Here is a 27399-nt window from a genome sequence, read left to right as displayed (position 1 = left end):
TAATTAAATTATCTTTGAAAGTAGTTCAAAGCACAGTATTTTTTTTTTTTCTTTTTTGAGACAGAGTCTATTTTGTCACCCTTGGTAGAGTGCTGTGGCATCATAGTTCACAGCAACCTCAAAGCAAACTGTTGGGCTCAAGCAGTCCTCTTGCCTCAACCTCCTGAGTAGCTGGGACTATAGGCGTCCACAATAATGCCCGGCTATTTTTAGAGATGGGGTCTTGCCCTAGCTCAGACTGGTCTTGAACTACCGAGCTCAGGCAATTCACCTGCCTCGGCCTCAGTATATTCTTTTGTTTTACTTTTTTTTAAATCAACATAATTTAAATGTGCCACAGAAGTTCAACTATAGGGCCAAGTGTGCTGTGAGATAAGAAAGGTTTAAAAACGCTAGTACCCTGTTTCCCTGAAAATAAGACAGTGTCTTATATTAACGTGTGCTCCCAAAGATGCGCTAGGTCTTATTTTCAGGGGACGTCTTATCTTTCCTGTGAGTAGGTCTTATTTTTGGAGGATGTCTTATTTTCAGGGAAACAGGGTAGATGCATCTAAAGTTCAAGAAGGGGTTTGCTGAAGTTGAAATTCTGCAGGTCAAGAAATAGCTATATGGATATCCCACACAGTCACTTTCTCACTATATGTGAAGATAAACAAGGTTGGAAAAATAATAATCTTGACATATGGATGGCATGCTGAAGGACAAGCTTACCTTCCCATGTGGTGGTACTTGGTACCATGGTCAGAAACACATCATTGAGCTAAATGGGTCACAGCACTATACCAGTATGGTAGTTCTTGAGTGTGTATGTGTATGTTATGAAATATAATTAAGATCAGATTAATACTCGTTGTAGAGATTTGTTTTTTACAACGTATTGGGTTTATCTTTAATACAGCACTTCTCACCATGCCCCATGGGACTGTTGTTCAGTTATTGAAAAGAAAGGTTTGGTTTTTCTCATTAGATCTCTTTTCCATTTCGATGTCAATATAAAGGATTTTTTTACGTTAAATCTTTTTTCCCTTTCAATATTAGATACATTTTTCTAAAAATTTTTCCCCCAAGGATGAAAGTTTCAATTTTTGGCTTTGATATCTAAATACAATATTAACTTGAGCGATAAAACAAAAACCTGGTAAAAGTATGGAGAAAAGACTCCTCAACATTCAGGGGGGAGCGAGTGTAATGCAACAATGGCAATTTCCTAGGATTCTGGGGAAAAGCTTCCACTTCGTGTTTCATGTGCTTTGAAAATATAAAAACTGTGAAATGTTACATATGTAAATCTCAACCCGTTTACTTCTTTGACTCCCTTTCTAGTCAGCAAATACAAATGATAAGTTGCATTTTTCAGTACACTACTTGTAAAGAAAACATTTTTCCCCCATTTATGTATACCCATTTGCCACTTTTTCTTGAGACAGTTTTGCTCTGTTGCCTGAGTTAGACTGCCATGGCCTCAGCCTGGCTCACAGCAACCTCAAACTCCTGGGCTCAAGCAATCCTTCTGGAAAATTTTTGCCCAGGAAATTTTTCTATTTTTAGTAGAGACAGGTTCTCACTCTTGCTCAGCTGGTCTCGAACTCCTGACCCCAATAGAACCTCCTGCCTTGGCCTCCTACAGTGCTAGAATTACAGGTGTGATCCACCACATTCATCCTCAATTTGTTCCCTTTTTAAGCGAGACAACTAAACATATGAAACTGCCTTATTTACCATTTCTTGGAAACTTTCAGACACCAAAGCTCAGCTTTAGCTTTAATAGCAGAAAAGTTTTCAAGGTGTCCATTGCTCTCCCACGCATATCCTCCCACGAAAGCACAGAAGTCGGGAAAGCTGCGAACGTCAGCTGACAAGAAAGTGACTGCACCTCTGACTTTCACTGCTTCAACCAACAGGCAGTGCCAAAAAAGCGTGAAATGAGGACTAAGAGCGATTATGTTCACTCTGAGGCCATGGTGTTAGGATCTTGAGGGCTGAAGATTCCAAAGACATGGTATATGTGTAATTCTATCTGACTTGAAATTTTCCCTTCCTAGAGCTCTAAACGCTAAGGCTAACAGGTTCCACCTGACAGCCTGTTACTCCAGGAAGCAGCCATTACAGGGATCCTGTTGTAGAATATACTTTATTTATGGGCACAAATTGTTGAATGATGCAAAACAAATTTTATAACACAAATCGTTATTATAGCATTGCCTGACAAAATAAATAAGGTTAATTATTGAATGATGTATTATCTTCGTTTACATTCTCTTGATTGGGGGGTATAAGTAATTAACTTAAAAAAGTAATAAAACTACCTTAATAGTATTTGACATAAAACTTGTAACGAGACAAAAACATTAACAAACTTAAAGAGATAATAAAATCAAAGCTTGCTTATGATATTAAAAATAGATTCATTAATTCCTACCACTGCTATGACTAGCTAATGTTTATTGACTACTTCCTCTGTGCATTTTACTCATGTTACCTCATTTGATGCTCACAACAGCTGTGAGGTAGGCGTTATTGTTACCCTCACTCCCGTTTCAAGAGGAGGAAACTGAGGCACAAAGAGACTAAGTAGCATGCCTCCGGACACATAACTGAGCAGCAGTAGTGTGGGAATCTGGACCTAGACGATTTGACAAAACGTAATGAGATCAAACTGAAGTCAGGAATGAAAAATGGGCAAGTCTCTTATGTAACAATGCACGTAATCTGCACTTATCATTATAATATCTAAAATCAGTAATTCTGGATCTCTGTTTTGGAAAATGTATCAACAATTAAGACAATTTTTACAAATACAGGCAGAAAAAATCACGGATAAGACATGGAAGAGAATAACAGTCCTACTGTGTGTTTGGTTTAATATTTGCTTGTGCATAGAAATCACTCATGAGTTAAATAAGGCCTAAATGTGAGAAAATTTTGGTTTCATTATCTAATTTCCACTTGATTCCATAACATTTTCCCAAGCCGTAAGTATGAAGGCGTATTCCACTGCTCCGAGGCCCAGAGCCCTGAAATACTCTTTACATATAAGCTGTTCGTACTTATATGTAAAAGATGACCTGATAAAAGATATAATTAATTTCAAAGTTATTTGTAAATTTCAAACTTAATTTGTGAATTATGCTTACAAGTATCTTTTTGTAAGTTCTAACTAGATAATTATCCAACAAAAAAATGAAGTGAAAAGTGAAATAATCTTTTTCTTTGAAAACATCTCCTCAATTTTGGTGTTTGTCACGGACAAATTCTGATATTAAAACAGGTATGGCTCTTGAAACCTTAAGGTGATTTCAAGGACTGTGAACATCTCTGAATTTGTTTGCATGTGAGTATATTACAACTGTCCTTGCCAGATCTGCATGGGAAAAAAATCCACACATAAGCCAAATTCTCCAATTAGCCCTTGTTACAAACTGACAATTAATCATCACGTTTTGAACTTGATAAATAAAAAATACTGAACAGTATCAAAAGAAAATGAATTTCCATAATTAATACAAATAGAAACTTAATATGATGTTGATGTATTATGTGTGTTTCAGATCACCAAGTCAACTGTTCAACTACTTTACCAATCTCTGTAAACATTGATGGATAATATAATTCAAGATGCCCTGCTGAAGAGGATTACTTTGGGAATTTGGTGAATTCTCTCATGTTTGGACCTCTGAAGTAAAAAACAAAGCTATTACCAAAAGTTTAACGAGGCCACAGCATTTTTTAACGTTCATATAGTCTGCTATTTAAATTATATTTTTGTGAATATAAAAATATAATTAAAAACTTCTTTTTTTGGTGGAAGACAGATATCATTCAAATTTCTTTTCCATTAAGCAGTTGCTTCTGGAGGTGAAGAACGATTTGGTAAAGCAGTAAGCAATACATTTTCCAAAGACACCAGAGGGTCTGTATAGTACTGTAAGGCAGGACTGAATCCCTTCTGCTGCAAATACTGGACTCGACCTTGGTCAATGAGCAATTTACAAAGATGCCCTATTTTCTTCTTTTCTTCAACAGTAAGAAGCCTAAATCAAATAAATATACACAAAACACTATTAAAATTTTGGAAAAGTTTATAAAAATAATTTTTTATAAACTTACGTTTATTGAAAGACTACTAAATAATGCATAATATATCAGGTACTATGTCCCATGCTTCCGAGACACATTTTATTTATGGCTACAGTAAAAATGTGTATATTTTAACTTATTCTAAAATAAGACTGATAAATACATGCCCACGACTAAACTGTTGGCAGTAGTCACCTAAAGGAAAGTACAGCCATAATCTCTCTCCTTCAGCGCTGCACATTACAGACGTAGTCACTTACCCGGGCAAACTGTCAGTGCTGTCATCTGTGATTCCGTATCCTCCATCATCATGTTCTTCATGGTCATCGTTCTGACTATCTTTCCTCTTCATGGTTCTATCTGAGGCTTCCAGAGCTGTTTTCCGCATCCCACAAGTCGCCCAACTACTCATGCGCTGGAAATAGTGGAATTCCACTGCTCCGAGGCCCAGAGCCCTGAAATACTCTTTGCCCACATAATGTCTCCAATCACACCTGTGGTGACAACAGAGTGCAATAACAATGCCAGCCACAGGGGTCCACTTCTCTGGGACATTTTTTTCATTTCCTTCCTTGGCCAAAGTGTTAATTTCTTTTTCTGTTTTATCATTCTTTACGCGTTTGGCTAAAGGTTCTTCATTTCTTTCCTCACAACTGGCAGCATAGGTTTCAACCAAACATCGTAATGCAAGATCTGCAAACACAATTATGTGGCCCCCCAAACCACATCATCTTTAAAAATAAATATTTTTCACATTTATTAAACAATATGGTTTTAAAAAATGTAACAACAAAACAATACAAACCTACTTAGCTTTATACTTGTAATAATTTTATCATCAATTATCAGTTTTGTTTAAATTTGTCCTTTCTTACTATCTTCTCAATTTCTCTAATGATCTGTTCTGTATAAAGCCTCCTTCCTGGTAAAACTATGTAAAGCTTAAGATCTACAACATGAAAAACTTCTAATCCAGCTACTTGAATTTATCTTCATTTCTCTTATGTTAGCTGAGCAAAGAACTTGTATAGAAAAAATTTATTCACCTGCACTTAAATACCATCTTAAGAAATTTAAAAAGGCAGTTCTGCTTAGTTTGATGCTAGGTCAAGAAGATAGTCTTGAAATGTAAGAAGTTCACGACAAAGAGCAGAGAAGAGGGGGTCAGAATGTAGAAAGCAGGCCACTGTGAGTAGCAGCCTGAGTGTGGACACACATGCATTCAGCAAATGTTTTCATATGCAAAGCATTGCGGATGGAACAATGATTGATACAAATTTAGAGGTGGGTGTACTACATATTACAATGTAAAAAAGAATTAGTACATTTTAAAACTAAATAAATAGATTTTTTGATGACTGTGGCTACTTCCCATTGAGAATAGCTGTAATGTTGACAAGACTGTAATGACCCCAAATGTAAAATGCACATTTTCTGATTAGACTGTCATCTTGTGTCTGTTCAATCAAAAAATATATATATTTAAAAATTTTATTCGGGCGGCGCCTGTGGCTCAGTGAGTAGGGCGCCGGCCCCATATGCCGAGGGTGGCAGGTTCAAACCCAGCCCCGGCCAAACTGCAACAACAAAAAAATAGCCAGGCGTTGTGGCGGGCGCCTGTAGTCCCAGCTACTCGGGAGGCTGAGGCAAGAGAATCGCGTAAGCCCAAGAGTTAGAGGTTGCTGTGAGCCGTGTGACGCCATGGCACTCTACTGAGGGCGGTACAGTGAGACTCTGTCTCTACAAAAAAAAAAAAAAAAATTTTATGACCCGGCAGCACCTGTAGCTCTGTGGGTAGGACACCAGCAATATACATTGAGGCTGGCAGGTTCGAACCCGGCCTGGGCCAGCTAAAACAAAAATGACAACTACAACAAAAAAAAATAGCCGAGCTACTTGGGAGACTGAGGCAAGAGAATCACTTAAGCCCAAGAGTTTGAGGTTGCTGTGAGCTGTAATGCCACAGCACTCTACCCAGGGTGACAGCTTGAGACTCCGTCTCAAAAAAAAAAAAAAAAAAAAAAAATTATGGCCCTAAGTTGTCACAAGTGAATATTTAATGAACTGAAATTCCACTAGCAAGCTTAATTCAATATATGAATTTAATCCAATAAACATTAGAAACCTATTATTTAGAGAAATCCATAGCTAATATAACATTTCACAAGCTATTATTTTCTGGCAAAATATATTCAGTCACTATTTTATTCATAAGTAAATGATTTTCAGAAATGTGAATAACTAGAACAATTATTAAATGAATTATTTCAGAATTAGATGTAGCTTTAGCAATTTATCTCTGCCCCTCCTTTAAGTGACAAAGTCATGTAGCTAGAAATGGACAAGGAAACAGCAAACGGGTGGCAAAGATTATTTATTCCTTCCAATGTGTACTGAGTTCCTGTGATATAACACGCATTGCACTAGCATATGCCTATGCTCAAAAAAATTCATAACACAGTGGGAGAATTAGATATATACACAGATAATTAAGATGTAATATTGTGGTAATACTAAGGAGGCATATCTTATTGAGAAGGCTCAGTGTGGTGACAGCAGAGCTGAAGGAGGAGTAGAACTGACCAGTTCTTGGGTTTGGGTAAGTGGGTGGGAGGGTAGAATTACAGGCATCGTAGAAACAATATGTACACAGGGTTTGATGTTGCTGAATATAAAGATGGAGACGAGAAATGGCAAAGAGAGGAAGGCAGAAGCCAGCTAGAGACTAGGATGTTATGTCAAAGAGTGTGGACTTTATTTTACAGGGCACTGGGAACTATTAAAGGGTTTAAAGAAGGGGAAACACATTAGTTGTGTGGCAGATGGGCCTGACTATTAATATTTAAAGGACAGTTAGGGGAGGGAGACCATGAAAGAAACGGAAAGAATGGCACAGAGGTAGGGAAAGTATGTTACAAAAGAGAAGGAAACAGAATTTCAAAAAGAGTAATAAGCAACTGCAGCAGGGATGTTGGGAGGATGCGGACAGAGTGGATCAAAGGGGAACAAGTGTGCGGAACGCGAGCAATGGTCGCTATAGGTTATAATCTGGATTAGATGGGAGGAATCAAGACACCCCAAGACAGAATCGGTTAGAAGGCTTTCAATAATATGAGGTATGAGAAAGTATAGCCATGCTTCACTTAAACAATGGAGATATGTTCTGAGAAATGCACTGAGAGGTGATTTCATTCTTGGGTGACAACACAAAGGGTATAACACTTACTTATACAAACCACAAGGACACAGCCTACTACCTACCTAGGCTACGTGGGTACAGCATATTACTCCTAGGCTACAAACCTACACAGCACGTTTCTGTACTGAATCCTGCAGCTAATTTTAACACAATGGTTAAGTATTTGTGTATCTAAACATAGAAAAGTTATAGCACAAATACGGTATTATAATCTCATGGGACCACCATTATCCATGCACTCCACTGTTGACTAAAACGTCATTATGTGCTGCAGAACTGTAGTCCGAAAACTACGAAGGACCAGGAGAATATACAGTATTTGAAGCTATTTCTAGGCAATTTGAATAATGTTTTATGGAGGGTCCAAGTTCTTCATGATGGGTAGATAGTGAAACTAGCAGCAGGCAGGATGATGATGTAACAACAGCTAACATAGTATGTGCCAGACACCTTACGTGTCATGTGGTAAATTTTGTTAGTATTCCCATTTTATAGATGAGGTAACCAAAGCTCAGATAAGTTATTTGCCAAGGTTATGCAACAGAGCCAAAGGCTAGACTATCTGATTCCAAAGCACATGCTGTTTTCACTTTATCATGCTACTTCTGATAAACAGAAGTGATATGACAAGATATATTTGATTTAAAAATTAAAAAAATGTTTTTTGTAGAGTATGTTGCCCAGGCTGGTCTCAAACTCCTGTCCATAAGAGATCCTCCTACCTCAGCTTCCCAAAGTGCTAGGATTATAAAGTATGACCCACCTCACCTGGTCTAGATATTTTTGGTATAAAATTTATTTTGTCTTTTCCCCTAGCATGCTGAAATACAATAATTTTTTTTTTTTTTTTGAAACAGAATCTCACTATGTTGCCCTAGATTGAGTGCTGTAGCATCACAGCTCACAGCAACCTCCAACTCCTGGTCTTAAGTGATTCTCTTGCTTTAGCCTCCCAAGTACTTGGGATTACAGGCACCCACCACAATGTTCAGCTATTTTTTGGTTGCAGTTGTCATTGTTGTTTAGCAGGCCTGGGCCAGGCTCGAACCCGCCAGCCTTGGTGTATGTGGCCAGCGCCCTACTCACTGAGCTACGGGTGCCGAGCCAGAAATACAATAAACTTATAGTGGGATAGGTTTTAGAGTTCTTTCTAAGCAATGCCTCTAAAGAAACAAGGAACGTCTCAGGTAGAATCATGCATTTTCTATAAATGGTCTGTTTCCTTTTTTCAATTGGAATATAATCTAAAGCACTTTAAAGCCCAATATGACATAGTATTTACATATAAAATCTTTTGTCATTCTGCAAAATGGCCAAAACGAGAAGATAAATAGGAAAGCCCTGTATTTGATACAACACAGGGCCAATGCTACTATAAAGATTAATAAGTTGTAAACATAAGAAATATAAAAGAGACCACTGAAATGGTTGAAACCAGGTGAAGTCAGAACTTAATGTATTAATTTAGACATTATTATTGTGTTTACATACCTGTCGCCACACCACACAGATGCTTTCCAATTCCTACCACAGGTAGTTTTCTTTCTTTTAGCACAGGAATCTTGTCTAAAAAAAAAAGAAAGTAAGAATTAACTTAGCTCTCTCATGAGGGAAAGTATGTGTTCCTGTGGGCTTCCGAGAAAAAGAATTGAATCAGGGCGGGTAAAAGAGACTTGAATAAAACATTCTCACTTTACAGAACTCAACATATGAAATAATAAATCCTTTAGTATTCATGACATCAATTCATATAGCCAGTTAAATACAGTGATTTATATACAAATGACGATATACTTCTCAAGGCTGGATTAGAATTAGTGGATGGAAGAAGTTGCTGAGATACATTTTGATTATTTTCTTTTTTTTTGTAGTTTTTTTTTTTTTTTTGTCCGGAGCTGGGTTTGAACCGGCTACCTCCAGCATGTGGGGCCAGCGCCCTACCCCTTTGAGCCACAGGCGCCACCCTGATTATTTTCTTTTTAAATAATCTGAAAAACTACAGAAAAAGGCCACTGAAGAGAATGATTGAAGTGTGAACACATTTGTGTATGGAATTGAGTTCCACAGCAATAACTTATTGGTATTATTTATTTATTTATGGAGACAGTCTTCACTTGGTTGCCCTGGGTAGAGTGCTGTGGCATCATACCTCACAGCAACCTCAAACTCCTGGGTTCAAGTGATCCTCAACCTCCCCAGTAGCTAGGACAATAGGCACCCACCACAACACCTGGCTAGTTTTTTCTATTTTTAGTGGAGATGGGGTCTTATTCTTGCTCAGGCTGGTTTCAAACTCCTGAGCTCAAGTGATCCATACATGTCAGCCTTCCAGAGTGCTAGGATTACAGGTGTAAGCCACTTTGGCACAATTTAAAATTATACTAAGTATCCTTTACATGTTAGCTAGGCAGAGAACTATCTCAACTTCTTTAATGGTTTAGGTAAAATCATTTAACCACATGCAGAAGGCACGAACAGACTCAAATTAATTTGAACAGCACAAAGAAGCAACATAAGTACCTATCTTCAAAACTTTTAAATTCTTTCCTAATATGATACTTCATTTCAAGCTGTAACTGAAAAACAATTAAGTTTCAATTCTAATTCAATTTACAATTGTTTAAATGTTACATAAAACATTATATAACAATAATGGATTAATATTGCCCTTCTCCCTGCAGCACTGTTCTGCATGACTGGATTTCTAAGCAACCCTCCATGTGAAACTTATTTATGGCAGAGAAATAGAAAATTATGCAACTTACTCAAACACAAGTGTTGAATATCAATTTGAAGTCTTTCAAACACTGAATTTTTCTTCCTGTGTTTACCATCTACCTGCATAAACAGAACATTATTGTTAACAATGACTTTTTATATTAAAAAAAAGCTTTATAAAAATAAAAAGATTTCTATTTGTTTTCAAAATTCAGATCAAGTTTCCATCTTAGTTTTATAATAGTATTAAAAATAGAATGAATAAAAAATTAAGACTGCATATTCTTTGATAAAAACTCTAATATCACACATTTTGTAGGTATGAAAATTTTATCAATTATTATGTATACATTGTTTCCTTTACTCTTGTTATCCCTAGGATTGTATTTTTTTTAAAGAAAGAAGCTGTCTATTTTATTAATAGATTTTCACATGATTCAAAGTCTAAAAGGGAACGTTTCTTCTATTTTTTTATAGTTTTTTTCCTGAGCCAAAGAGAAATAACAGTTCATTTAAATACATCAAAAACCAACAAGAGATTCACTACTATTTACTTTCCTTTGAATTTATTTTAATGCATTTTTAATCCCATACCACTGGTTGGCAAACCAGCCGTAACAGTTTCTATGCGCTATAATGCATTTCAGTCATTTCTAGTAAGTGGAACCTTTAAGATGGCATATCATTATCTCTGTAAGCTCCTGGAAGTGGACTCTCTCCCTGAACTGTAGCATTCCCGCTAATGAAAGTAGATTTGGAAACACTATTCAAATAAACAAAACTGCTTAGATTTTTCTTGGCATACTATTTTTGGCTCACTTCTCTTCTGACTCTTCCTAAATATCACAGCAATTCTAATTTATGCCCTATGTGCCTATAGCTTATTGATCTACATTTGTGGCCCAGATCTCTCTAATGAGCACGAGACATATATCCATTTGTGAGCTAGAAAGCTCTACTTCCATGGCAAACTGAGCACATTCAGGACAGAAATCATTATTTCTCCCTCAAACCTATCTTTCCTCTTCTTCCTCCTTTATTCTCTACCTGAAGGAACAGCAGCACTTAATCACTGAGCCATAAAAATGCTACCCCAAATTGTTCCTTCTCTCTCATACTCAGTGAGTAGTAAATCACCAAGTCTTGTGCTTTCCAACATCCTAACGTTTCTTGTACTCTTCCCTTTCTCTCCATCCAAGGCGATAGCCTTAGTTCTGGCCCATTTTTTACTTGTATTATTGGATTCAAAGTATCTTATTAATCTTCCTACTTTAAGTATCAGACTCTTATTATACAGTTTTTTTTTTTTTTTGTAGAGACAGAGTTTCACTTTATTGCCCTCAGTAGAGTGCCGTGGCCTCACACAGCTCACAGCAACCTCCAACTCCTGGGCTTAAGCGGTTCTCTTGCCTCAGCCTCCCGAGTAGCTGGGACTACAGGCGCCCGCCACAACGCCCGGCTATTTTTTGGTTGCAGTTCAGCCGGGGCCGGGTTTGAACCCGCCACCTTCGGTATATGGGGCCAGCGCCTAACCGACTGAGCCACAGGCGCCGCCCTTATTATATAGTTTTTTTTTTTTTTTCTTTTTTTTTGTAGAGACAGAGTTTCACTTTATTGCCCTCAGTAGAGTGCCGTGGCCTCACACAGCTCACAGCAACCTCCAACTCCTGGGCTTAGGTGATTCTCTTGCCTCAGCCTCCCGAGTAGCTGGGACTACAGGCGCCTGCCACAATGCCCGGCTATTTTTTTGTTGCAGTTTGGCCAGGGCTGGGTTTGAACCCGCCACCCTCGGTATATGGGGCCGGCGCCCTGCTCACTGAGCCACAGGCGCCGCCCTTATTATATAGTTTTAATGGTGCTGCTAGGATAAAATTTTTTTTTTCTTTAAAGAGCAGGGTTTCGTTAATTCACTCAGGCTGGAGGGCAATGGTCTGGTCATAGCTCACTGTAACCTTGACCTTCTAACCCAAGGCAATCCATCTTCCTTCCATGGCTTCCCAAAATGCTGGGATTACAGACATAAGCCATTTCACCCAGCTAGGATAAACTTTTAAAGACCTGTTTTTACTTTAACTCCTGTATGTTCTTTCAATCTCCTCACAAGTGTCACTTCTTCCATGAAACCTGTGTGACCCACACTACACTGAGGTTGGTGTTCTACCTTCATATTCCCACAGCATTAGGTACTTACTGTTCTCCTAACACTCAGCCTACTGAACCAATTTATACGACTACTCCTATTCCCCTAGACATAGGTTCTTTGAGGAAAGAACTAACTCTTGTTTCTACTGCAGCCCTAACACATAGCAGGATAAAGCCAAACTTCTTCTTCAGCATAACATACGCACGTGAGCTCTTGCATAGACCAGCACTCCAGTCTCACCACTGCTGAACTCCACCCGGCACCATGTACTCTTCTAACAGAAATGTTTCCAGGGGCATGTGGTTATGCTGTTCTTGCTTCCTTGAGGGCTTTTCAAACCCTCCATCTAGCAAACACTAATTTATTTTTCAAGATTTGGCTCAAGATCATCTTTTCTGTATAGTATAGGTCATTCTCCATCTCCTCCCTACAATAAAAATTGTTACTCTTCCAAGGAATGCCAACTATTCTGTGCAGACTTTTTAAGATTTTAACATGTAACTTAGTACAAACATTTGTTTATTTGCCTGTCTCTCCTTTGTAAACATAAGAGAGCATAAGTACCTTGTCTTATTTGACTTTTTTCACTGAACATCTACATGGTGTTTGGCAACAGGCTCAGTACTTGTTCACTAAATGAATAGTTACTGGTGAAGGTAAGAGTGGGAACCAAGACATTTTTTTTGTAAGAGTGGGAACCAAGACATTTTTGCTTTGTCACCCAGGCTGGAGTGCAGTGGCCTTATTATAACCTTGAACTCCTGGGCTCAAGTGACCTTTGTACAGTAAAAAAAAAAAAAAAAGACGTAAGTATCACAAAAGAGACACTGCAACTGATACTGCAATCATACAACACATCACCTGTGAATGCCACAAAAACCTCTATCCAAACAAAATACAAAACCTAGAGAAAATGGATAATTCCATAAAACACACAACCTCTCAAGCCTGAATCAGGAAAAACAGAAATCCTATACAGAACGATAATGAGCAGTGAGATTAAAACAGTAATAATAATTAAAAGAAAATCTCTCAAGCACATAAAGCCCTGGACCAGATGGATTCACAGCTCAATTCTACCAGACTGAGCTATGCTATTTACCCATTTTATATGACTATGCTATAGAAATTATTCCATATGGAGAAGGAAGGAATCCTCTCCAACTCATTTTATGAAGCCAGTATCAGTTTGATACCAAGCCAGGAAAGGAAATAACAAGAAAAGAAAACTAAAGACCAATATGAACATGGATTCAAAAATTCTCAACAAAATACTGGCAAACTAAATCCAAAAACACATCAAAAAGATAATTCACATGACCACGTGGGTTTCATCTCAGGGACACAGGATAACTTAATATATGCAAATCAACAAAGCGATTCACCACATAGACAGAAGCAAAAACTAAAACCATATGATCACATCAACAGATGTAGAAAAAGCATCTGATAAATTTAGCACCATTTCATGAAAAAAAAAATAACCATCAACAAACTAGGCACAGAACATAACTCAAAATTATAAAAGCCATATATTATACCAATGTCATACTGAATAGGGAAAAGCTGAAAGTATTCCCCATAAGAACTGGAACAAGACAAGGGTGCCCACTGTCACCACTTCTATTCAACATAATATTGGAAGTCCAAGCCAGAATAATCAGGTAAGAGGCATCAAAATTGGGAAAGAGAAGGGTCAAACTATCCTTGTATGCTAATGATATGATTTTATATCTAGAAAACCCTAAAGACTCCATCAAAAAACTCCTAGAATTGATAAGTAAATTCAGCAAAGCCTCAAGTCACGAAATCAATGCACACAAATTAGTAGCATTTATATATACTAATAACAGTCAAACTGAGACTCAAAACCATTCACATAGCTAAAAACAAAATAAATACCTAAGAATACACTTAACCAAAGAGGTGAAAGGCAAACTATAAAACACTGATGAAAGCAGCCACCAATGACACAAACAAATGGACAAACATTATCTGCTCATGGACTGACAGAAAAAAACACCATTAAAAACGTCCACACTGCCCAAAGAGATTTACAAATTCAATGCAATTCCCATCAAAATACAAACGTCTTACTTCACAGACCTAGAAAAACTAATCCTAAGCTTCAATTAGAGCCAAAAACACTCCTAAGCAAACAAACAAACAACCTCCCCCCCCAAAAATCTGGAGGTATCACATCACGGGATTCAAATTATATTAGGAGGGTATAGTTATAAAAATAGCATGGTATTGGTGAAAAGTAGAGACAGAGACCAATGGAACAGAATAGGGAACTCAGAAATAAAACTACAGAGCTATGATCAAATGATTTTCCACAAAGCATACAACAGCATACACTGGGGAAAGGAAGCCCTATTCAATAAATGGTGCTGGGAAAATTGGATCAGCACATGCAGAAGAATGAAACAGAATCCCTATCTCTCAGCATATATACAAAAATTAATTTAAGATTAATAAAAGAATTAGATGTAATGCATGAAACCATTAAAATTCTAGAAGAAAAAGTAGGAAAAAGGGTGGCTCAAGGAGTAGGGTACCAGCCCCATATACTGGGGATGGCGGTTTAAGCCCGGCCCCAGCCAAAACTGGAAAAAAAAAAAAAAAGAAAAGAAAAAGTAGGAAAAACCCTTTGAGACACTGGCCTATGCAAAGACTTATAACTAGAACCCCAAAGGCAATTATAGCATCAATAAAAATAAATGGATCTTGATTAAATTAAAAAGTTTTCCGTACTGGGCGGTGCCTGTGGCTCAAAGGAGTAGGGCACTAGCCCCATATACCAGAGATGGCGGGTTCAAACCCAGCCACGGACAAAAAAAAAAAAACACCACAAAACAAGCAAACAAAAAAAAGTTTTCTCTACTATAAAGAAAATAATCAACAGAGATAATAGACAATCTACTGAATGGGAGAAAAAATATTTGCAAGTTATATATCCAAAAAAAGACCAATCTCCAGAGTCCACAAGAACTCAAACAAATCAGAAAGAATAAAACAAACAACACCATTAAGAAGTAGGGAAAAGACATGAAGAGAAATTTTTCAAAGACAGAGAAATGGCCTATAAACATATGAAAGTGCCAGGCATGGTGGCTCATGTCTAGCACTCTAGAGGCCAAGGCGGGCGGACTGCTTGACCTCAGGATTTCAAGACCAGCTTGAGCAAGAGTGAGACCCTGTCTCTACAAAAAATAGAAAAAAATTAGCCATGCATTGTGGCAGGTTCTTATAGCTCCAGCTGCTAGGGAGGTGGAGACAGGAGGATTGCTTGAACCCAGGAGTCTGAGGTTGTAATGAGCTAGGCTGATACCACAGAACTCTAGCCTGGGGCAAGAACTCTGTCTCAAACAAACAAACAAACAAATAAACAACAACAAAAAACCACACAAATACACACGCACAAAATGCAAAAAAATGCTAAATCAGGGAAATGCAAATCCAAACTATAAGATACCATCAGATACCATTCTAACCCCTGTCAGAATGGCCATTATGAAGATGTGAAAAGAGACTTCTGGCATGGATGCAGAGAGACAGGAATGCCTATATACTATTAATGGGACTGCAAATTAGTACAACCTTTATGGAAAACAGCAGAGAGATTCCTCAAAAAAATAATTGTAGATCAACCATTTGATTCAGCAATCCCACCGCTGGGTATCTACCCAAAGCAAACGAAGTCATTTTATCAAAAAACAAACACCCCCCCCCACCCACATTTAAACGCTTAAAGCAGCACAATTCACAATAGCAAAGATGTGAAATCAATCTGAGTGCTCAATTCGTGAGTGGATAAAGAAAATGTGGTGTGTTGGGTGGTGCCTGTGGCTCAAAAGAGTAGGGCGCCAGCCCCATATGCCAGGGGATGGCAGGTTCAAACCCGGCCCCGGACAAAAACTGCAAAATAAATAAATAAAGAAAATGTGGTGTGTACAAACACACACACACACACACACACACACACTATAGAGTACTATGTGGCCATAATAAGGAAAGAAGTAATGTCACATGCAGCAATTTGGATGGAAGTAGAGTCTATTATCCTAAGTGAAGTACCTTGGGAACGGAAAAACCAAACAACCTCAGTTCTTACTAAATGATGGGTACATATGGATGCAAAGAGACATCAAGGACATTGGAAACTGAGAAGGGGGAGCCTGGGAGGGAAGGCGTGGGATTAACAACTTATTTGGTACAATGAACACTATTCTGGTGACAGACACATCAAAAGCCCTGATTTAAGGCATCAATACAAGCTATCTTTGTAACAACATTTTTACCCCCTTAATATTTTGAAATAAAACCAACAAAATTATCTGTAGTTTAAGACAAGTCATCAGTATAATTAGAACTGATAAAAAGCTATAATCAAACAGACAAATAAGAATATTTGTATTTTCTTTTTTTTCATTTTTTGGAGACACAGTCTTACTTTGTTGCGCTAAGTAGAGTCATAGCTCACAGCAACCTCAAACTCTTGGGATCAAGCAATCTTCTTGCCTCAGCTTCCTGAGGAACTGAGACTACAGGTACCTGCTACAACACCCAGTTCTTTTTCAGAGACAGGGTGTCTTGCTCAGGCTGGTCTCAAACTCCTGAGCTGAAGCCATCTACCCACGGTGGCCTTCCAGGGTGCTAGGATTAAGGGCGTGAGCCACTGTGCCCTGCCTTCCCCCCACTTTCCCTTATTTTCTTTTTTCCCCTCTTATTTTCTTTAAGAGATATGTCTTTGTCATTTTTTTTTCAAATAAGAAAAATGCAAACAAAATTTGGTTATTAATATACTGTAATGGTTTCACCTACCTTGAATCTTGTGGTCACCTTTTCTACTAAGATGAAGTGAACTTTTTCAGCATCTTTTAAGGCAACATCAACCCAGTGAGACAATTTTCCCTTTCCTGCTCCAAACTCAATGAAGCATCTTCTTGGACCAAGTAGCTTTAATTTTTCAATGTTACCTAAAATAGAAGCCTGCAAACGTCACAAGATTATTTTATAAACTAGAGCAAACACATTTAGCTCAAAAGGGAAAACAACAAGGTACATAAGACAGTATGCACATCACACTGAAAATTTCATTTGGCCTTAAATTTTTTTTCTCTTGCTCCTTAAATATTTAATACGTGGTACTCAGAACCTCATCTATTCCCCCAATTTTTTATGTATGTTTATACATATGTTCTGAAATGGAAATATTTTTGTACCCTCAAAAGTAAGTGAAATAAAATGTCATTAATGACTACGTTTAGAAGGCCTTTAACAGATTCACAAAGGCCCTTTCTTGCAGGGTCACTGTAGCCCACACGTACCTGCTGTTTCAGGTGCTTGGTTGCAGAATCACCATTTTTAGGATCATTAAGGGCATCGTGTAAAGCTGGATGGGACATAATGTGATGTTTAAGAGTAGAATTCAAACCTGTGTCGAATATAAATGCAACAGATTAAGCAACCACACATGAAACTGGGTGACTTTGAATAATGGTAGAAACATACTTTAAGCCAGAATGATAGCAACTAATACACCACCTAATTACTCTAAAATAATTTAACTTGCAATTTTAGGCAGACTTACCTTTGCTTGCTTTTCTCAATTTCTTAATTAAGTTTTCCAACTGCTCTTCAGATAGAGAAGAAATTGGAACCTATATACAAAAATAAAACTAAATAATGTAGCCAAAAAATGCTTTCAAGTAGCAGGATAGAGACTGAGTAGAGGCCTAACAGCTGGGTCATTCCCACGCAGCTTAGGTTCTTCTTTTTGATCTCCCTGAGCTCCCATCAGAACTGCCCAACTGCTAAGCCTCTGCTCAGCCTCTGTCATGGAACTTTAATTCACCTAACCTCCTCAAGGTAAAGAACAAGTCCAGGCTCAGAACAATTTCAAATCAACGGGGACTCAGGACCATACTATAGCTTGTCTTGTTATGGGGCATAGGCTGGTTCTTAGACTAATGACATTTGTTCTATAAGAAAATGCATTCTAAATTCAAAATGACAGTTTTATTTGAAAAATTGCAACATAGCTTATTCACAACATAGAGACAGCTTATAAATACCTTTTAAAATTTAAATATTAAGTCAATGTACTTACCAATTGTTCAGGTATTTCCACTTCGTCTTTTAAGCCTGCGTTAATATCTTGAATAAAGAAATCCTTTACAAAAACAAAACAACACTGTTGACAATCTGAAGATCACAAAAATTAAGCTGAAAAACTTCCTCCCTTCATCCCATACTCTGTATCTGCCATCCTCCCTTCTTTAATTTATTCAGTTACTCAGTACTAATTAAATCATTAATGAGTAACTACTTTAGTCTTTAGTTTCCCTTAGGTACTAGGCATCCAATCACAGTGCATAATATAAGAGACAAAAATCTCTACATCCAAGGATCTTATATTCTAGTGAGGTGGTTATTTGTATGAGTATTTACAGTCCAAAGAAATTCATTTGTAAATTTTTTAAAGTTTTCAGCTGTTTACAGAATAGACTATGGACTGTACTAATTTTCCTTTACGGCATTACAGCAACAACAACAAAGTACCAACTACCTAATATAGTTGACCAGACATGCAGCATGACCAAAAATAAAGTATTGATAACACAATGGTATTAAGTCTGATTTCTTCTACTTTAAAATATTAATAAAAATTGAAAATATAAATGTCCTTCCTGTGACACTGTTATTTCAATTAATATAATGAGATCTTTCTAGTACTCCTTTAGAGATATATATTGCAGGTAAGGATCTATATTAGTATTGTCTAATAGAACTTTCTGCAATGATATAAACATTGAATATCTGTCCTAGCCAACATGATAACCACTGGCCTTGAAATAAGGCTAGGATGACTAAGGAAATGTATTCTTAATTTTATTTAGTTTTAATTAATACTGATTTAAATAGTCATATGCAGTTAGCGGCTGCCATACTGAACAACACAGATCCAGATAAATGAAATAGTACTATTTCTACAAATCCTCTTTTAAATGTGAAAACAACTCTTGGGGACATTATGTTATGCAGGGTAATGGACTTCCATAACACTGACGGCAGAAAGGCAACGTTCTGATTGTGTTGCTAGCTTTCTCTTTAAGGACAGCAATGGAAACTAGTAATGAAGTGGAATGGGTGAAGGCTGCAGGAATTACAGCGTTTTGTTGGATGACCAATAAAATAACAGAGTATTAGCCATAACTATTAGACTTTAGATGGACTTCTAGGTTCAAAATGGTTACAAAGAGTGCTCTAGGTAACTTATATTGTCGATAAGGGTTTCAAATGTGAAAACTGTTTCTATTAGAGATTTATTACCAACTTACTTTCATTTAATATAAAAAATGTTTTAAAAAACTGATGACCAGAGCTGGGTGCTGTGGCTCATGCCTGTAATCCTAGCACTTTGGGAGGCTGAGGCAGGTGGATTACTTGAGCTCAGGAGTTTGAGAATAGCCCGAGTAAGAGTGAGACTCTGTTTCTACTAAAAACAGAAAAAATAGCTGGGTGTTGTGGCAGGTGCCTATAGACCCAGCTACTTGGGAGACAAGGCAAGAGGATTGCTTTAGCCCAAGAGAATGTGGTTGCTGTGAGCTATGATGATGCTACAACATGCTACCCAGGGTGACAGAGTGAGTCAAAAAAAAAAAAAAAAAACCCCAAAAACCCCAACAAAATTAATAATTAATGGCCAGTGTCCCAAAGTAAAGTAGAATGATAATATGCCTTTACCTGGGTTCCAACATTCCTATGCTACATAGTGTACCAAATATATACTCTCCACATTTCTTTCTTCTATCTTTTATCAACCTGCTGCTTTTCTCCTTTTCTTTGCCATTGTGATTGGCATGCAATACAACTCATCCAAGGGTACTCCATTTTTAATAAATTTACCTCTTCTCTCAAACTTTCCCAAGAATACTTGCTTGCTTTAACGGAAACCTGGCAATTATCTAAGGAAAATACAAGCAAAGACAACATTCTCTCTTTCTACTCAAAGGCACTAAGTTCTAATGGGGTGATGGTGAGAGGTTATTTTTCTTCTATACCATCTTAATGTAAAAACTTTCTTTTACAGTTATATCACCTGATCCGGTAGGTCTAAAGTGGGGAACATTTGGAAATGTTTTGGGGGAGGGGAGTATATTTTTGTCAAAATAACCAAGAGGTGCTACTGGGAGACAATTCTCCCATAGGTCTCTTGATTTTCTATAAGTCTTAGAAGCAGAGGCACAGATTTTCTTTGTTCCAGTCTATTATTTCAAGAACGCTGGTATATCAAGTACCCCTGGAAGACAGAAATGGTGTCGCCTCCCATATAACACAGCAGGGCTTAGTTATTGTATAGTATAAAAAATGTCTACTTATGGAACAAATGTCAGGAAGGTTTACTTATTGCCCAATTTAAAAATAATTTTTATTCCCTGGCTTCAGTTTCTCAGCTGTGAAACAAGCCCACTGCCTAGACCTAGACCCTTCAATTTTGGCTAAGTAGGCCTTGGGCAGCAAAGCGAGTTAATGTAAACAAGAAGCTCATGTTGCTGGCTGTGTGGTGAGTAATACAATCCTTTGTCCTTTGTCTCTGACTTACAAGTCTCATATCTTCTGCTATCATTCAGGAACCCATGGCAGAGTAACTTGGCAGCTGGGAAATAAGACTAATTTTAGACCTTTGATAGTTCTTGACAAGTGTACTTCACATTTGCTTCTCAGAGGCCGGGATGGTTACGTTGACATGTATGGTTTACTTTAGAATATATAGGCTTAAACTGTCCCAGTTGAAATGCCAAAAGCCTCCACTCAGAAACACCAATCTCTTAAACTACCTAAATCTCCCACGACTATTAACTACCAATCTTATAGCCATTATCCAATATCCATGAGGGACTTTGACATCAAGTTGTCCTTTCCACTCCAAATCCAGCATATATGACAATGTGTTCCAGCCACTCAGCATAATAGCTCCACTTGACTTTCTTAACTCTAAATGATGTGCACTCTACTTCTGCGGGCCCTCTAGACCCTGGCATTACTGCGAACCATTTACCTGTGAAATCTTTTTTTGTAGAGACAGAGTCTCACTGTACCGCCCTCGGGTAGAGTGCCGTGGCGTCATACGGCTCACAGCAACCTAGTCTAACTCTTGGGCTTACGCGATTCTCTTGCCTCAGCCTCCCGAGCAGCTGGGACTACAGGCGCCCGCCACAATGCCCAGCTATACCTGTGAAATCTTAAACTCCAATAACCCATTTTCTGACCATAATAACTTTGTATTATGCTAGTATAAAACTTAGTGATTTTCTTGGTCTGAATCATGTTGTTTTTATTCTCTTGATCTTAGTCACAGTCTTCCACCTTTTCAAGACCTGCGTTCATTATTTTTTTTTTGTGGTTTTTGGCCAGGGCTAGGTTTGAACCCGCCACCTCTGGCATATGAGACCAGTGCCCTACTCCTTGAGCCACAGGCGCCGCCCAACCTGCGTTCATTTTTTAATCAGCTAATTTCTGGTTTTCCTTTTAGGCCATCCAGTTTAGATAGCCACCATAATTATTCTCTTTCACAATCTGGTCCTTTTGTCCCAACCATCCTTGCAAAACTCAATACCTGTATTAATATGATTTTTAATTCCAACATCTGGAGTGCTGACCACTGTTGAAGAAAAACTTCCCAGTCATTTGGACTGATGCCAGTTCAAATTCATTATCTCCATACTCAGTATGATTCTAAAAGATGCCTATCTTTAGAATCCTAATTCTAAACTTTTACCTGTCTCTTCAACTCTCTTTCTACTAAAGGCACTAAATTCTAATGGGGTGATGGTGAGAGGTTATTTTTCTTCTACACCACTGCACCACTAATCCCCCTCACTTTCTTACTTCAATTAAGAAAAATATTGCTATCAAATGGGAACTTTTTTTTTTTGAGACAGAGCCTCAAGCTATCACCCTGGGTAGAGGGCTGTGGCGTCACAGCTCATGGCAACCTTCAACTCCTGGGCTTAAGTGATTCTCTTGCCTCAAGTTCCCAAGTAGCTGGGACTACAGTCACCTGCCACAACGCTCAGCTACTTTTTGGTTGAAGTTGTCATTGTTTGGCAGGTGGAAGATCTATCCCTCTGGTTCCTTTTCTTTGCCACTGTGCAAACTATATACCTGCCTGCTACCTGGGAAGCTTTCTACCATCCATGATGTCCTCTACTATTTCCAAGTTCTTCCTTTACTGGCTCTTTACTCTTAGTACAATTGTCCCCTTGTATACAGAGTCCAACAATTAAGTTTGCGAACTCGTCCTAGAAACTAGAAAAAGTGCTATGTTGCTGAATATCACTACAGTCAGCTTTGTAGTACTCCCCTACAAAGAAGTACTGATGCCAGTGCCTAGTCCATTTCAAAGGAATTTTGGAGCTCTTTCTGGAATGGCCATCAAAGCTGTCATTGTATGAGGTCTAACAATTAAGTTCATGATTAGTCTGGGTAACCCAGTCTCAAAAAAAAAAAAAAAAGTCTATGCTTGTGATTTTTCCTGCCTTATTCCTGTCCATTGACTCACATATCATTATGGTCTGGTCTTCTGCCTACCCTACCCTATCAAATATGCATTTTGCTAGGGTTTTTGATCTTTAACAACCACCATATTGCCCATCCAATGGTTTCTTTTCAGTCCTTACCTTATTAACTTGATTCTTTGTGGTGCTAGACACAAATGATCACTCCTCTTTCTGAAATTCTTTTTCCCATGTCTTCTGACAGACCATGACCATGTTCTTCTAGTTTTTCTATTTCTTATCTCTCTAGTCACCCTTTCTCAATCTTTTTCTATGGTTCCTATTAACAGCTCACCCTTTAACACCAGTGGCATCAGAGTTCTGTCTTTGGTCAATTGATTTACATATTTTGCTGTGTATAATGCACACGCATGTTTTTGACCCAAAGTTTCAGGAAAAAATCTTTCATTTAAATTTTTAAAGGAGGCAGAACTGGCAGTGTAGTGCAACCTCTTTCTAAGATGTGTGAGGTGTGGAGGTGGCAGCTATAGAGAAGTGAGCCCAGGCAGCAGGTGAGAGTGGTCTGGATGGTGCCATTCTGAGGCTCCCAAGACACCACACTGAGGAGGACGTCTTCCTTGATGAAACCCCAGTGAAGTACTCTGCATTTGCTTTCCTGTTTAGTGACTACAGCCTGACCTCCTGAAGCCATTCAGGACTTGGGCACTCAGTAACATCAGAATAAATGATACCAGCCTTTCCCAAATTTGCAAACTCTATAAGTCACCAGGGTACTGGTTAAAAGAAGACTCCTGAACTTCACCCAAATACATAGAATAAGGAAAGAACTCTCCAGGAGAAAGACCTGGGTATCTGTCCCATTAGCAAGCATCCTACATGGTTCTTCCTCCTGGTAAGTTTGGGAAATTACACCAACTCAACACATGGGGCGTTCAGACAAGTCATAGGCTCAAAATTACAATCTATGGCCTAAGGTAACTCTGAGCTTTTGGGCTTTGCTACCAGGGATCCTTGCAGACAGAACTTCATGGGGACTGAGGTCACAACAATGGGCTACTAGTAGAATGGGGTTTCAGAACCTAGGTCTCTCAGACCCAGCTCAGGGTGTCCCAGTGGCTTTAAAATGGGGCCAGATGCATGAGAGACAAGGTAGCACAGGAAGGCAGGGATCTACTGTCAGGATCTGCTGTCAGGAGCTCGCGGCATTCAGGCCCAGCTCTGCCTCTCACACCTGCTTCCCAGAAAATAAGCCTGCTGGGGTTCTCAGCGGAGTGCTTGTGGCCATGCTCTCACTGATAGACATGGGTGGGATTAGGAAATGAGGGTGGGGCGGCGCCTGTGGCTCAGTGGGTAGGGCAGCGGCCCCATATGCCAAGGGTGGCGGGTTCAAACCTGGCCCCCACCTAACTACAACAACAACTAAAATAGCTGTGTGTTCTGGCAGGTGACTGTAGTCGGGAGGCTGAGGCAAGAGAATCGCCTAAGCCCAGTAGCTGGAGGTTGCTGTGGGCTGTGACGTCAGGGCACTCTACCAAGGGCGATAAAGTGAGACTCTGTCTCAAAAAAGAAAAAAAAAAAAAAAAAAGGAAATGAAGGTGGGTCAGGAGGGGACAGTTGGGGAGGTGAGGTGCTCAGGTGTCTGGACCACTTTTACCTGCTGCCTGGGCTTGTTCCCCGCTTCTCCATAGTACCTGGCTCTGTACCTCCCGCCTCTCCTGAGAGGAGGCACCCCTGCACAGCCACTTCTATCCTCCTTTTGCCAAGGTCCTGACACTAACCATGTGGCCCGTTCTTAGGAGAGGCAGGCCTGCTTCTGAGATGGCAGCCGTGTCTGGCACAATTGGGCAGGTGGGCTACAGGTTCCCATGGCTGTTGTGCCTGCCCGGTGAGGGGTGGCTGAGGGGGAGCCCGAAGTGGGTGCAATTACCATATTCCAGGGCATTAGTCCGCATACGAGCATCATTATTGCTTTCTAGAGTTACACTTTTAATGCATACACATAAATAAAGGAATTAAAAACATTTCTACAGATACAGTATTAGTACTGCCCATATATAATGTGCATCTTCACTTTTCCTTCAAAAATTTGGGCAAAAGTGCACATTCTACACACCAAAATACAGTATTCCGCGGCTACCTCTCAAATCTCATGCTTTACTCAGCTCTCCCCTGGTATTTTACATTCCTACCACATGAAATGCCAGTGCTATTCTCACTTCTAGGACTTTGCATGTATTTACCTCCTTATCTACCTGATTCTCCTGTGACCTCTATGTCTCTTCTTATCTGACACTTTGTTTAAAGAAGCCTCCCCAACTTCTTCCCCATTTCTTTCACCCCTATATACTCCAAGACACGTTTGGGTCCTTCTTTTTTTTTTAGGGACAGAGTCTCACTTTGTCACCTTCAGTATAGTGCTGTGGCGTCACAGGTCATAGCAACCTCCAACTCCTGGGCTTAGGCAATCCTTTTGCCTCAGCCTCCCAAGTAGCTGCGATTACAGGTGCCCACCATAACACCCAGCTATTTTTTTGTTGCAGTTTGGCCAGGGCCAGGTTTGAACCTGCCACCCTTGGCATATGGTGCTGGCGCCTTACCCACTGAGACACAGGCACTGCCCTGGGCCCTTCTTCTTTATTCTCCCACAGCACCCTGTATTTTATCAATTTTGGCACATAAAACATTGCATCTTCCATTTCTCCCACTAGATTATAATGCTGTTCTAGGCAGGACCCTTGGTACAATGTCTGGCATAAACAGTCAATTAAAATGTACTGAATAAAGAAGTCCCTTTATTTTTCCTCTAAATCACTCAACCTGGGCAACCTAAAAACCCAAAGCTTCACCTATGACCTTTATGTTTGACCTCCAAATTTAGATCACTTGCTCTAAAGAGTTTCAGATTTACACATCCAACTCCATATTTGCAATCAGTCACCAAGTTTTACTGATTCTGCTGCCTCAATAATTCATAAACCTATCCCCACCCTTTTCATCTATGTTAATTCAGTGTTTGACCATATCACACTTGGATTTCAGTAATAGCCTCCTAACTGGTTCTCCTGATTCCAAGGTTATCTTCCTACACTACCATAAAAGAAAGTTTTCTAAGAGGTAAATTTGACACCACCAGTCCTTCTAAGCAGAAAGGATATATGCAAAGTTATGGAGCTCAGAAACTATATGATCCTTTTAAGAAATTTGGGGCAGCGCCTGTGGCTCAGTGAGTAGGGCGCCGGCCCCATACGCCGAGGGTGGTGGGTTCAAACCCAGCCCCGGCCAAACTGTAACAACAAAAAAATAGCTGGGCGTTGTGGCAGGCGCCTGTAGTCCCAGCTGCTCGGGAGGCTAAGGCAAGAGAATCACATAAGCCCAAGAGCTGGAGGTTGCTGTGAGCCGTGTAATGCCATGGCACTCTACCGAGGGCGGTACAGTGAGACTCTGTCTCTACAAAAAAAAAAAAAAAAAAAAAAAGAAATTTGAACTTTATTCTGAAAGATATTAGAAACCACCTCCCTTTCTTTGCCATATCAAGATTCAGCTCAAGTGTTATTTCTTTCAGAAAGATTTTCTTGACCTCTTGGATTTAATTTTAATTTTGATGCAAATGTGTGCTCTCATCACATGTACTTGTTTCATTGACCTTATTAAATAATATCCCTTATTTCCAAGTTCACTTACCAGTCTCAAATATGCTCCTTGAAAGCTGGGATATTTTATTGATATAAATTTAGTAGAGACTAAGTATTTCTCAATAAATAAGTAGTGGAATTATTCACTGAAGAACACTGAAGTTGCATAAAATTCTATTCTCTGAACTAAGACTGTAAGTAGATTTACAGTCTGATACCACATATACACTGAAGTGCACTCACTAAATTCAATCCCTGAGGCATGAGTCTTACTAAATATACATGTTTATAATTTACTTAATATATATGTTATCATCACGTATCAGACATTTCAGCAATTTTAATGTTTAAATACTTACAGGTTTTGGCTTCTCTCTTGAGTTACATTTTTTCAAATGCTTTGCTAGTTGATCTTCATATACTGTACTAAGTTGGAAGAGAAAATTATTTAAAATGAGATTGTGACAAATTACTGTTTCCAGCACAGAAAAACTTTTATCTGATCCATACTTACTGTTTTGGATCTAAAGGACACAGGATTCTTTTGCGAGCATCTTCTTCCTAATAAATTAACAGAGACACATTTATTTCAATAAAATATCAAGTTTATTACTTACAAATACTAAAAGTAACTAATTCATTGTCTTTTTCCTCTCCAAACAAGGTAAGGAACTATAAAAGACCATAAAATATTGGTAAAATCAGGTGACAAGGGTACAACAAAAATCTCTTGTGTAGCTAGCTTATGTAGATATGAACAAAGACTGCTTTGGACAAACCAGGGTCTATAGCTTCAGGTAGGTTATAGAGAGGCCTAAGTATGAAATTTAGAATCTTAGATTGGCTCAGCGCCTGTGGCTCAAGCGGCTAAGGCACCAGCCACATACACCTGAACTGGCAGGTTCGAATCCAGCCTGGGCCTGCCAAACAATGACTACAACCAAAAAATAGCCAGGCGTTGTGGCGGGCACCTATAGTCCCAGCTACTTGGGAGGTGGAGGCAGGAGAATCGCTTGAGCCCAGGAGCTGGAGGTTGCTGTGAGCTGTGATGCCATAGCACTCTACCTAGGGTGACAGCTTGAGGCTCTGTCCCAAAAAAAAAAA

At 38.8% G+C, this 27399-nt stretch overlaps 2 protein-coding genes across 6 annotated transcripts in view; one reads left to right on the top strand and one right to left on the bottom strand.

Moving 5' to 3' along the window:
* LRRC39 (leucine rich repeat containing 39) overlaps positions 1 to 3807 on the top strand; it is a 31150-nt gene extending 27343 nt beyond the window's left edge. For both annotated transcript variants that reach the window (XM_053592105.1, XM_053592106.1), the window contains exon 9: positions 3549 to 3807. In XM_053592105.1, the coding sequence (XP_053448080.1) occupies positions 3549 to 3604 (56 nt within the window). In that variant the 3' untranslated portion in view covers positions 3605 to 3807. The remainder of the gene's footprint in view (positions 1 to 3548) is intronic.
* Positions 1 to 27399, bottom strand: part of TRMT13 (tRNA methyltransferase 13 homolog) — a 71511-nt gene that overhangs the window by 40422 nt on the left and 3690 nt on the right. The window contains exons 2-11 of one of the 4 annotated variants that reach the window (XM_053592094.1): positions 26810 to 26856; positions 26655 to 26721; positions 18253 to 18315; positions 17734 to 17803; positions 17471 to 17577; positions 16965 to 17132; positions 10042 to 10114; positions 8768 to 8842; positions 4338 to 4770; positions 2113 to 4031 (exon numbers count right to left, since the gene is read on the bottom strand). In XM_053592094.1, the coding sequence (XP_053448069.1) occupies positions 3836 to 4031; positions 4338 to 4770; positions 8768 to 8842; positions 10042 to 10114; positions 16965 to 17132; positions 17471 to 17577; positions 17734 to 17803; positions 18253 to 18315; positions 26655 to 26721; positions 26810 to 26856 (1299 nt within the window). In that variant the 3' untranslated portion in view covers positions 2113 to 3835. Of the gene's footprint in view, positions 1 to 2112; positions 4032 to 4337; positions 4771 to 8767; positions 8843 to 10041; positions 10115 to 16964; positions 17133 to 17470; positions 17578 to 17733; positions 17804 to 18252; positions 18316 to 26654; positions 26722 to 26809; positions 26857 to 27399 lie in introns of those variants that run through there. The other 3 variants (XM_053592095.1, XM_053592096.1, XM_053592097.1) reach the window with 3 other exon arrangements.

The sequence above is a fragment of the Nycticebus coucang genome, chromosome 5 (genome assembly GCF_027406575.1).
Source record: "Nycticebus coucang isolate mNycCou1 chromosome 5, mNycCou1.pri, whole genome shotgun sequence".
Taxonomy (NCBI): domain Eukaryota; kingdom Metazoa; phylum Chordata; class Mammalia; order Primates; family Lorisidae; genus Nycticebus; species Nycticebus coucang.
This window is presented reverse-complemented; position numbering and strand designations above follow the sequence as displayed.